The 13919-nt window shown below is 38.7% G+C and overlaps 1 protein-coding gene across 1 annotated transcript in view; it reads right to left on the bottom strand.

Annotated features, from left to right (window-relative positions):
* Positions 1-2228: 2228 nt before the first annotated feature.
* Positions 2229-13919, bottom strand: part of FNDC3B (fibronectin type III domain containing 3B) — a 2611550-nt gene continuing 2599859 nt past the window's right edge. The window contains exon 28 of the mRNA XM_044070236.1: positions 2229-3345. Coding sequence (XP_043926171.1) covers positions 3034-3345 — 312 coding nt within the window. The 3' untranslated portion in view covers positions 2229-3033. The remainder of the gene's footprint in view (positions 3346-13919) is intronic.

Consider the following 13919-nt stretch of genomic DNA (forward strand, 5'->3'; position numbering starts at 1 on the left):
GCTATTACTTCTACAACTATCAATATAACTACCGCCGGTGCACGAAACTTCCCTGGGTCTGTCTTCTTCTTCTTAGCATAAATACAATCAAATGTGGTTCAATAACAACACCACTGCCCCAACACAAACAGGTAATACACTGCAGCAATCAACAAAAGCATCACACTGTAAATGCACACCTTAAAGTGTGTTTACTTTTGTGGTTTATCAGCAAAAAATTCTTTGGAGAACATTTTACCCATGAAAACATGCCCGCCCCAGATAACACAGTGTCTGACTAGCATAAATCAATGCCTGGCTTTTATTCCTGCTGCAGCTAGCGACAATGAGCGTAACTCAGCACTTTGGAGCTGACAGAGAAAATATAACTAAGTCAAACAAGGTTAAGAGAATAACTTTTTTCTTTATCAGTTCTTCTACAACTTGCACTAGATGCAAAATTGTCTATATAATCTCATTTTAAACACTTTATGAACTGAATGACTTTGGCTCTGCTAAAGACTGCAATTAATGTAAGTTACTGATAATTTTACTCCAGAATACATCAAAACATTTCTGTCCTTAAGATTTCTGTTCTGCAGGTTAACACCCCTGTGCACTCTGTGAAATAATACAAGCACTTGAGTCCCAAGTGGTAGAAAGCTGCTGCTCGCACTGGGACTCAAATATGAGTTCAGGCAAGTATATGCCATGGCCATCCTAGACACATTATTCGAGCGCAAGTGTGGTGCATGTGGCAGCCATGGGGGGGGGGGGGTGCACTGGGGCACTGGTAGAGATAAAAGTTTTAGGTTTAGGGAATGGGGGTTGGTTAGGTTTAGGAAGTGGTAGGGAAAGAAGTTTCAGGTTTAAGGAATGGGGGTGGTTAGGTTTAGGAAGTGGGAAGGGAGTTTTAGGTGTTTGGAGAGTGAGAAGAGGGTATTAGCATTAGGGAGTGGTGGGTATTAGGTTTAGGGACTGGGAAGGGATTTTAGGGCTAGAGTTAGGGTTTTGGTAGGGCTGTGGGAGCTAAGTAGCTACAGGAGATCAAGTTAGTAGGAGTCTCTGAGCACTTGACTATTTGAGCAAACAGCAATGAGTAAGTGTACCGTGAGCCTGTAGCATGCAAGTGCTTGTAGTAGATCCTAAATAATATCACAACAGAACAAAAAAAAATCATTCTGCACCCCACCCCAGACAGTAACCATGTTAAACCCTGTTTGGGAATTTGTGCTGTATTCTTTCAGCTTCAGTATTTTGTGATTCAAACACAAACATTTGTGATTTGCTGATAGAAACATATATACATTAAACTTGATTAAAAGAACTTGCTAAAGTTGTCACTAATTGTAAAAATGCCACACAGTTGCTTTTAATAGTTAGTAAAGGAGAGGAACAGATTCCACAGTTTTCCAACACAAAACTCTACTGCATCATTTTTCAATGAAAGGCTATGGAATTTACCTAGAATTTTACATGATTCCAAATGAAATTCTGCCACAAGTTATTGATTCCACAGAGCAGTACTGTGTATACTGCTCAGCAAATTTGGTCCACAATGTAAAATAATAATAATAATAACAAGCTGATTATCTTTAAAAATATTTTCTACTAAAAATACATTTAAGATGCACATACAATATCTGTAAATTAGAAATGAAATCTACAAGCTAATGCTAAGACTACTGAGAGGGTGTGATTACTGCCGTTCTCCAAGGCTAGATTATACACACATATCTAAAGAAATAGTTCCTTGGTTATAAAACAGTACTAACTATTGCACAATGCCCTGCTTTATAATGTTACATAAAGTACTGCTGCTGCTGTTATGTAATAGAACTCAACAATTATTGTTGCTTTCTCTCGCTCTCACTTTTCTTGTATGTTGATACTTTTCTTAAACATACCAGGTTTCATTAATAGGTGTCATAACACATTCTGGGGGTGAGTGCTGTTTTTTTAATATATACTTCATAATGATGGTAGATATTTATTTTAATAATTGTAAAAATACATCAATAATTAGGCTGTACAACCGTTAAGCTGTGGGGATGAATTAAATACATATGCCAACTTGCTACATACCATATTTTATAGTATCCCTTTTATCCATCAATATCAACATATATATATATATATATATATATATATATATATATATATATATATATATATATATATATATACATATACATACATCAACATATATATATATATATATACTATAAATTTAATAACATATACTTGCGTAAAAGGAAGGCCAGAACTCTTTTTTTGTACAAATGACCATAACACAGTCCTTGACTGAAATAGCTACTAGGAATAAACCACTGCATCTTATTATCAAAAATGGATTGTGCTATCCCACATTAAGATCCAATTAATATTACAGTACAAAATATAATCTTCATAAAAAGAATGGAAAAAAAGCAAATTTTAATACAATGCTGGGTAGAGGTTTTGGAGCTATAAAATCCCAACCAAATGTTTTTTTCATTACATGTGCAAGATGACAGAAGTGGAGCTTTGCTTAGAATAAGCTTGGCTGCCACATAAAGATCCTAGTGGGAAAAGTAACTAATACAGTGATAATGTTATGATTGTAAGACACTGGTCAAAAGAGTAAAGTTATGCTATCAGTACAGCTGGTCAGCGATTATGCAGTGATGCTACAGCAGCTTAGATACTGTAAATGAAGATTAACATGAAATAAAAGATGTAATTTATTATTCTAATGTACTAACTTAAAGAACAAATTACAGAACATTAATAATAAAATATAAAGGCAACATATATTTACTACAATAGTTTATATGTTATGTAAAATCACAACACATACCAAAACTGTTGTACTCTTTTTGCATATAATTCCATTTTCATATTTTAGCCTTATATTCCAAAAAGGTGCATCACATTGTGGACTTTTTCTCACATGTACTCATAAAAGGAATATACAAAATGTAGGAAAATAGACTTCAAAAGGAATTTTTGAATAAATGCTTTGATTATAATGCGTAGCATTAGTTAAGTGTACACATCATTTTCATGGGGTCCTTACTTCATAAAGAAGTACTGCAAAATAAAGGCAAACAAAACCGAGAGTGTTGCAAACCCAAACACGAGAAGAGCTGCAAACTGTTCATCGGTGGGCCTTATACTTCTAATTTTCATTACTTCTGTTGTTCCAAGTTCACCTGTAGCTGCAAGCTCATTACGTCTTAAAGTGAAGGCAGTAGATGGGCTGAAGGGCCCACAGAGTTCCTGTGAGGTATCCATGCATCGTCGACAGACACACACACGGAATCTGTACTCTGTGTTGACCTGAAGGCCTAAGAGCTGGAATGTTGTGTCCTCTCCCTTGTATACCTTCACAAAATGAAAGAAAAACATGCATATTATTAAGGTAAATGTGCCAGTATATAGCATGCTTAAAATTATACTTTTTTACAACATTTAAAATATACTAACAGTTCAGAGGCCTCCATTCTGTATTTAATCTTTATGAAAAAGTAGTCAGTATCCAGGATTAATTAGACCTCATTTAAATTGAATAACAAGTCACCGTTACTTAATATGCATATTTCTACCACAAGAAACACTAAGTTACCAGCATGCACGTCTCAAAGACCTATACCAGTAGAGTGAAAGCCAACTGCTTTAATAATACCATTGGCCAAAATATGCTTCAGTAAAAGGTGTGACTGTGTTTGAGGGCCTTCCACTTTCCCAAAGTGCAAGAGTTTTGCAGTTCATTTTACTAAGTACTAGTTTGTGGGGGCAAGTCACCTCCACAGAAAAAAGTCAGTTTTAGAACGCTGTGTTGATCAGTATTTTTACAACTAAAATTGTTTTCACTTAAAACATTTTTTCATCATCTGCACTGCTTCTATAAAAGGCAATCACACTGGTTTTCCCCAGGAAGTGTGTTGCTATTAGAAAGTAGCTGGAACAGATCACCCATTGCCATACTCTCATTGCTTCTTAACAAAGTAGATAAGACCTGGTTCCTCCCTGTTTGTTGATGTACCAGACCACTGGCATACTGTCTATCTGAATAGCAATTGTCCTGGATGGAAGAACATCCTGAAAGGCCTGCAATGCTTGTAGAACTACTCTCATTTCCAGGACACTGATATGCATCTTGGCCTCTTTGGAGGACCAGACTGTCCTTCCCAAGTAGTGTCCCCTAACCTCAGTTTGGAGGCATCTGTGGTCATTGTGGCCATGAGCAGGGGGAGAACAAATGGATAGCCTTCTGAGAGTTCATTCGAGTGAATCATTCAAAGAAGTTCCCTTTTGCATGCTAGTGTGATATTGACTGGGGCAGTTAAAGGATGCAGAAGAATGGATCACTAGGCTGACAGTGTCCACTGAAGTATTTGCATATGAAATCTGACCAGAGGAATGAGACTGATAGCAACTGCCATGGATCAAAAGGGTTGTAAAATTAGTCATGCTGGAAGTGAAGAATTTTGTATGACTTTCCTGACCTGGGATCTGAGGGCCTGGACTTGAACAGAAGGAAGCAAGGTTATCTGACTGACTCTAGCCCTATGAACTCCAGACTTTGCACAGGTGTGAGCTGTGATTTGTTGTAACTGACTGTGATGCCTAGATGGAGGCACAACTGGCACAACTGGAACAAGTAGTCCCTTGCTTCAAGAGTAGATGCCTGATTGGGGCAGTTAAAACCCAGTCATCTAGGTATGGAAACACTTGGAATCCCAACAATCTGACATTCATTGCCATGCACTTGGCAAACATCTGGGTGACTGTGGTCAGACCAAAGGGCAGTGCTCTAAACTGGACTGCCTATTTATTTTGATGAGATAGTACACATCTTGAAGATCTATTAAGCACATCCAATCATTCTTTTACAGCAGAGGCATAACAGACTGAACCATGACCATCCAGGACCTTGAATATTGCATGAACTGATTTGGTTTGCTGAGATCCAATATTGGTCTCAAGTCCCCTGTATTTTCGGACACTAAGAAGAATCCTGAATAGGTCCTGGATTCTCTCTGGTATGGGGGAACCTTCTAGATGACTCTTTTTTCTAGCAGCTTTTCTATTTCTAATGCTGCTGCTTCCCTCTGATTGGGTGGAACACTGGGGATTCTATACATACTTGCAGGGGGTGTTTAGGGAAATGGTATGACATAACCTCTGGATTCAATTCTCTGCACCCAGGAATATTTTTGTTATGGACAGCCAGGCTCTTTGGTGCAGAAACAAACATCCCCTGACTGTCTCCAGAGGATAGCAGTTGGGGATCCTTTCTGAGAAGGAATCCCAGAATCCCTGGTTCTGCAGGCCACCTTTGCCATGGGGGCAGCATCTTCCATTTAAGTTCTGCCCTCTGCCCCTGGTAGAACTATCTCCACATGAGTCTTGGAAAGAATCCTAGGACTTATGAAACCACATTTTAAACTTCCCCATTGATTCCTAGAGAAAGGTCTTTGAGGACTACAAAAACATGTGCCCATGGCAGACAGGGTCTTTCCCTCTTACTTATATCTGGAGAGCATGTCCTTTACCCTGGGGCCAAATAAGGAAGATCCATCAAAGGGAGCATCGATGAATGAAGACTTAAAGGGCTCTCTTTCCCTTGGGGCTAAATAAGGAAGATCCATCAAAGGGACCACTGATAAAGGAAGACTTAAAGGGCTCCACAAAATTATAAAGTCACATCCACGCATGTCTCCTAATGGATATGCCAGAGCCCGTCTCCTGATAGGTACCTTCTGCTGCATGGGAGATCAGCCTCATGGATGCATTAGAAATTGACTGGAGTGTGGCCAGTTGCGAGGAGACTATATTTTGGTCCTTGGTAGACTATATTTTGGTCCTTGGTAGAGGCCGAGAGATGGGCTCTGAAAGATATTTGGAAAGTTCTTTAGTAAAATTTCTTTGTAATCCTGTATAATTTGTAGGAAATTCAGTGACCGGAGGGCAAAGATTGCTGAAGCATACACAAGCTTACCAAATCTGTCCAACACCTTCCTTGTTGGGGGGATGGACAGAACAGCTCTATACCACAAGCTCTTTTTTGGTGGTTGCCGCCATGACCATGGCACCAATCGAGACCCCTTGCTTCAGTATGCCTGTCCTTAGGAGGAGCTAAACTTTTATCAGGACATTTAGGGATCAGCTCCACAGTATCCAGTTCCTTCCATCTCTGGTGAAAAACAAGATCTATGAGTTTGTCAGCTGGGGAAGTCACCCAAGAAGTAGCTGAGCCAGACCCAAAAGCCTCCAGGAGCACTGATTCCTCCTGGAAAGGGGTACTGGAAGACCATACACCTTTCTGTTTTAAAAGCTCTAGAATGTCTCCAAATAACATGTCTTCGGTGGAGATCTGGAGGACCCCTCCCCTTCATCGAAATCAGTGTCCCCAGTGAGAGATTCCTGAGGGGAATCTAGGTGCCTCCTTTTACATGTCCTCTTCTGGCGGACCTCCTCAGTGAGGTGGTCTAGGGAAGTATCAGAAGAGATGAGGATGTCCTGAGGGACTGACTGGAGACTGGACTGTCTGTCCCAGTGGAACAGATGAATGAGGCACAAAGCACAGAAATGAAGGTGGTATAGTTGCCTGATCTGAGGAGGCATGGATGTCCCATCTCTAGGCAAAGAAAAGGCCCTCTCCACAACCTCGAAGGCAGAGCACTTGGGGCAACCAAAGTTGATAGCAAAAGAGCTGATAATTTGTAAACAGTCAGCTCCTGCAACCTCACAAGCATTCCACCCAGAAAGGAGTCAGACCTGAGTTGTCCAGTGCCGAAGCCCTGGAAGGCAGACACAGCTCTGATAGCTTTGGAGGCAAATCTAGCCCCCTGGATCTGGTGCAGACAGTTCAACTCTGACAGTCCTCTCACTCTGAAGGTCTCAGGGCTAGCTGACTAAGGGAAGTTGCTGGAGTCGAACAGCAGACTATCTCTGGATCCGATAAGGACATCCCAAGGAATCTCAGATCTAAGACAGGGTCAGATCAGAGAAGGAGAGACCAAGGGGGGAGGAGACAAAGGTCGGCTCATGGATTTGATGGGAGTCAGAGCCAGAAATACTCCCATCTGATTCTGAGCTCTGAGAAATTTTCTCATCATCCTATTCATGTCAGACTCAGATAAACTGGAAGACCTGAAAGAAGTTAGAAGGCAGAGATCTTGAATGTCTGTGAGGGGATCCCTCCAAAAAGGGTGAAGGGAGCTGAGAAGTGGCTGGATCTGGTAGCAGGAGAGGTGTTCGGATCCAGGGTGATTTAGATTTAGATGAGGTCAGATCCAAGGTGGTTGGATCCTATTATTTAGACATTTTAGGTGGTGGCTCTGAGGAAGTAGCCAAAGAGGATGTGTGACCTGGTGACATCTTGCAAGAGTATTTATCTTTGTGAGTTGAGTCTGGTATCCCCCTTTCCAATTTCTTGGACGGGATATGAGCCATAGCTATGGAAGCAGAAGACAAAGAATTAGAAAGCAGAAGGCCTTTCAACACCAGCGTGTCTTTCCTGTAAGTGAGAGCTCTAGAATTTAACCCACAGCAAACAGTGCAGTCTGCATCTAAATGAGCAGCTCCCAAACAATATACGCATGCCCTTTGGGCATCTGAGTCTGGGATATTATGCGTTTTTTAAAACCAATAGGCTAGTCAGCCACACTGGCCTAAGCTTAAGTCCACAAAAGAATTACAAGAAAAAGTACTAACTTAAAGTTCTTTTTTTTAACAATAGTAGTGCAAAAAGGACTCCAATGAGTAAGGAAGAATTTAAATAAGAATGTACCAACAATGGCACTATGGAGAAGTACTGAGTAAAACAGTAGCAACTATATACAAAAGCAGAGAGAAAAAAATCAGCAAGAAAACAAGGGAAATTTGCAAGTTTTCTTTACAGGCAGCAGGGAGTGTGATAAACCGTCATATTATCAAGGGATTATACAGATGTTCACTTTGGGGGAGACTCATACTATTTGAGGGACACATACTGAATGCATAATTATATGCAATTTTGTTTTACAGAGAAAGAAACTGAAGGATTAGGTGACTAACCAGGTGAGGCACTGCTAGGGAGGGCAGTTGTCATGTAGTGTACACAAGTAGCACTGAATATCTATATGTGAATTTATAATGAACTGGACTGTGCCCATATTTCAACTGTAGCTCACAATAAAGCAAGTTGCTCTATAACCACACTGTGCACTTTGCAAATCAAGGATTCTCCACTATACATGCTTACTTTCATGGCATGTACTTTACCTCTAGAAAGCATCTAAGGTCTAAGTTCTGCACTGGAAAATATGACAAAACGTTCTGTATGCGCTGTCTAATGCATTTACTTTAGGGTTTGACATTTAGTTTTTAAAATTTTTAAATTCATTTGCATGTAAGGCCATGTTTGTTGTGATCACATCAGCTACTTAAATTGATTTGAACACATTTTTGAGTACTGATTTATTAGGCTCACTACACACACACACACACACACACACATACACATATATATATATATATATATATAAAACATGCAAATCTGTATCTATCTATATCTATATTTATCTATCTATATCTATATTTATCTATCTATATATCAACATCTATATCCATATATACACATAAATACAAATATATATATATATATATATATATTTATTTAAGGCCTGACATTGCAAGACCCTTGGAGATGGAGATTTGGTTCAAATGTGAAAAAAATATATATAAAAGATACGTTACATAATTTCCAACTTGTACGTTGTAAGCTACGCAATCAACTTTATGAATCTATCATTCAGCTTTCTTAACTTCTGACACAAAAAACACACAAAAACACAAACCAGAACCAGAAAAAAATTAGATTCATGGAAATGAAAAATGAACACTAGACTGATTTTTCTTATTCTATGTTTTTTCTGATGAAATCTAACTTTTGGCACAATTGAATATATATGTAAAAATATTCATAAGTAATACTTGGGTCAACAGTAATGCAGTGAAACATTTCTCTCTCCTTTCTTTCTGATCGCTGTAATGAGGCTTCTCAACCTAGAACAGAGAATTACATTATGTTGTTCCACAAATGTCCCTTCCCATGAACCAAACTGGATCATACAAGTTTATTCCTCTATATTCTCAGTTTGTCATATTTCCCTTGAGAATGACAGTACCTTGTCCGTTCCAAAATTAATTTCAGTCTTCCTTGGGATACATACTCATAGGTTGATAGGTGGGTACTAGGCTATCTGCCCGAAGGCATTTATAAGCCTAGCCAGAATGTGCCCCCCCTTATTACTCACTTGTCTGTTAATATTTTGCCTATAACCCATTTCTCTTATTCATATGGTAGCAGCAAGAGCAGTGGTTAGAACTGTGTGCCAGGCTATGCTCTGGCTTCTTCGTTACTCTGACTTGCATAAAGTGAGCAACCAATAAGGAATGTGTCACTTGTCATGTACTTTCAAGTTCTGATAATATTTACATCTCTGCTAACTTTAATGTGGCTAGTGTATCTCTGAAGATACTGAGATGATTCCTTGTTATTTTATTTAGTCATGCCAAATAGGGGCTACAACCCTATCTGTCTAGGGTCAGCTTTATTCCCAGTTCTTCTAAAACTGAACTTCAAAGTCTTGCTAGTCTTAGCAGGTTCTGTTGAGTCCTTGAAAAAGTTGAAACAATTCACATATGCATCATATATACACAGAGACCATCTTAACAACTTTGTTTTCTCTGTGGCTTTTTAGTACAAACAATTAGATGACTGCCTACCCCTGACATTCTCCCTGGATTGTAATGTACAAGTCCTCATAGTCAACATTCATGCCACTGAAGAGACTGTAATATAAAAGGCTTATCTGAGAATATGAAAGCATTCAGGAGGAATGAACAATACAGCACGGTGAAAATTCCCTTTCAAAACGGATAACATAAGGACACTTTCCATCTGTAACATGTTAAGGTGTAGGGGAAATAAATGGTGAAACAAATACTTTATATAAATAACAAAAGTCATTTCTTTATATAGACCTTCTTCAGATTTCAAGCTATTATTTGGGTGTGATATTTTATTATCATATGAGTTCCCCAAAATGCACTGAAATAATTTCAAAGTTTTCCCAGCAACTTCACCCAAAGTAAACAATTGCCTTTGTCCAGAAACAAAAATTCTGCTTAATGGTGCTGTAATAAAATGGTCTATCAAGTGTGAATGCCCGTTTAACCTGAAGTACTTTTAAATTTCAGAGCTGCAGTAAGTAATAGTTATGCTGCGTGGTTCATTTCCAGACAAACGTAGGGCCCTGTACTGACCACATTCTCCTGAGAAAAGAAATTTGAATTGCTGTAGTGTTTGCTGGAGATTTGCCTTTCCACTAGTAAGTGATACATTGATTTACAAACAAAACTACACTTGACTTTACAAAGTGCAGTTTTACTATATGTTTTTAATGCTGGTGTTGAGTATGTGCTTCCACTCTTTAGCATCCCTCTGATCACTCTTTTCTATTGCAGAACAACATAACATGTAACTCGCTCACAGCCTGAGGGAATGGGTGTAAAAGTGCTGAAGTGTGCCAAGAACATGTCTCTATAGATAACAACTTGGTCATTTTGTAATATGTCCCCTTGCGCTATTCTTTTGGAAATGAAGAGTAGCCTTCTTTTTTATATGCTTAATTTGGTCTGAAGCTTGTTATTCTAAGTATGGTGTCATAGCATATGCTATTATCAGTCTGATGTTAATACGCATGGACTACTATACAAAATGCAAGGTCACTATGCTTCAGTCATAATTCATGACCTGTTTAATATTTTTTTATTTTTGTGTCATGATTTTAATGTATCTGTGTCTTCAAGTTGAAAAACATTTAAGCAAACAATAATGCTCTATGGGGTTGGGTCATTATAGAGAAATAAAGCACCACCCATGGGTACTGTGAGGCCTGATGCAGTAAGCAGACTACCTTCCCACTATCTGAAGGTCCATTATTTCCTTGAAATGCCTATCTTGGACAGTATTACTGTGCTTAGATAATGGGCCATCTGTTAAATTGTATTATGCGTTTTATTAGTAGTACATGCGTATACTCTTTTATATATTTCATGCAAAATAGTTCATCTAATTAATGACTGAAAGTCAGTGTAGGGTATATATTTTTACTGAAGAAAGTATATTACATCCAAAATAACAGATGCTCAGATATTTAATAATGTCCATACATTTGCACACACACACATATACACAAACACACACACAGACACACACGCATGCACACACAAACATACATGTATCTGTTGACTATTCATAGCATGAATGACTTACATAAATACAGAGAGTTTACATAAATATTAGCCACTATAATGTATTTTAAATATCTGCTGTAATACATAGTCCAAAACCATTACAAGACATGCATATATGAATGAACACACACACACACACACACATACACACTCATGCACGTGTTACCTGCCTTAGTTTTATTTTTCTCCACTCAGTAACCAAATCTTTTTAAGAGCTACAGTTAATGAGAGGAACATAAGTGACAGGACCTTGTTATTGCTGCTACTGCTGCAGTTTTTTTTTTGTATTAGTTCTGCTATTTTATTTTTTACTCTTTGTTTTTTGCTCAGCAACTATTTCTTTGCATTTTTACCTGCAAAAACTGCTTTCTTTTTTTTCCAATACGTTTCTGCCACATCCCCCATCTTCCTCTTTTTCATCCACCATTTACTTTAACACTTCATTCTGATTTTGTGTTTCCACATTAAAATATTTGTAATTTTTGTGCCCATCAACATTTTCTTTTCACTTTCCACATTTTACTCAACAACAACATGAATATATTGTACATTTACATCTACACATTGATCCTGCTGCAAAATATCATTTAACCGTTGTAAGCATCATTTCCTGTATCATTTACATGTTGCGGATGTTCATTCGACATTTCTTTTTCCATTGCCCCTCTTCTTATCTCCTTCTTCATCTGTAACTGAAAGCAAATAATCAAACCAAAACTGACCTTCACTTCCACACTTCCTACAAAACACTTAACAGTCTTTCATTGAATATTCACATCTTCTTCACTGTGCACATCCCCCAGGATTCAATAAACTCTGTGTGGGTTCCGCGCGAAGCCTACACTGAGTTTACATGTGTGCGCGGTTTTGCACATTCAGTAGCAATGTGCTCCATTGCGCAATACAGGTTTACTCTCATTTTACTGAAGTGGACTCGGTCAAATCCACTTTGCACGAAGTCTGAAACTCAATTGTTGAAAATGTCAAACTCTGATATTGCCGAAGTATAAATCTCACCCCTACCTCGACCCATGTTAATGCTTGTTCCTAGGTCAAATTTGGAATGCATTTCAGCTATATCAGAATTCGGAAATGTGACTTTTCGCTGATGTGAGTTGATGATATGATCATTCGACTCAGTCCACTTCAATAAAATGAGAGTGAAACCGCAATGCTTATTCAAGGTGCAGGGCACTTGCTGCCCAGGAAACTGTGTAAGTAAACACAAACAGTAATATTGTTTAAAGCAGAGCACCTACGGTCCATGGTTTTGCGCGGAATGTCATAATGATCACCAGTGCTTCATAGACAGCTCTGAATCTCTTAGCTCAACACATTTGCACAATGGGCAACATAATGTGGGGACAATTAACCAGAAATAGGGACATATGTGACAGATGTCACATAGAAATGTGGTAGAATGAAACTCAAACATAGCTCTCACCCTCTTAGAACAAGAAATCTGGACAAAGCCATAAATAATTGGGGGACAAAGGGCCAAAAATAGGGCCAGATTTTAATATTGCTCTTACAAATGTAGAGCGTTGCATAGCATAGGTTTTACAGTCGCATGAATTTTCTGAAGAGCATAGAGCTTGAACCTCAAATGTCTGCCATTATTTTTTTACTTCAATCCTCAATAACATGCCAACGTTTACCAGAAAACCAAAATGTCATGAGGAAAAAATAAAAAATATGAGACAAAAACTGGACATTCTGCAAAAATCAGGATAGTTGAGAGATACGGACTGAGATGAGCCAATCTGGTGGTTCCCCCACCATAAACAAACTCTACAAGACAAGGAAACAACTATTGCATAAAACTGTGAAGTCCCAAGACTGGAAAAAGTCCTTTGTTAGCCTCGGCAAAAAACTGAGATCCATTATTAAATCCTCTAAAGCAAGTTATGAAAACAAAAATGATGCAGATTCTAAAGACAACCACAATGCATTCCATAGTTATGTCAAGGATCTACAATGGCAATAATCAGATCTGCTCTGAGTTACAGCACAATGGCAATACATACATAGAAACAACTGTAATTGCCAACATATTGGCTGACAGTTTCAGTGAGAACTTTACCCCCTTTTCACCCCCTAAAGGGCCTATCATAATACCTGAGGAATGCCAAGTCCCTATTATCACGGCTACACAGGTAAAAACCGCACTGTCCAAAGCCAAGAATACAGCTTCCATGGGACCTGATAATATCCCTGGCTGTGTTCTACATAAATTACAAAGTGAACTGGCACCACACCTGAGTACCCTGTTCAATCACAGCCTCATTTCAGATTTTGTTCCTAGCAAATGCTGCACTGCTATGGTCATCCCACTCCACAAAGGGGGAGCGACTACAGACCCTGGGAACTATCACCCCATTAGCATGACAAGTCTGATATGTAAGGCTATGGAGCGCATCATCATGGAACTTATAAATAAGGACATAGGGAATCTCCAAATTCTGGATCCCACGCAGTATGAGTTTGTGAAAGGTAGATCATGCCTGCTTAGCCGCATAGACTTCTTCAAGTCTTCACCAGAGCTGTGGATGAGGGCAAGGTAGTTCACACAGCCTACCTAGATCTTGCCAAGGCCTTCGACAACATCCCTCACTCAGGAATCATAGTTAGACTCAATAAACTAGGCA

This window comes from Protopterus annectens, chromosome 4.part1, assembly GCF_019279795.1.
Source record: "Protopterus annectens isolate FY-2018-M chromosome 4.part1, PAN1.0, whole genome shotgun sequence".
In the NCBI taxonomy this organism is placed as follows: Eukaryota; Metazoa; Chordata; order Ceratodontiformes; family Protopteridae; genus Protopterus; species Protopterus annectens.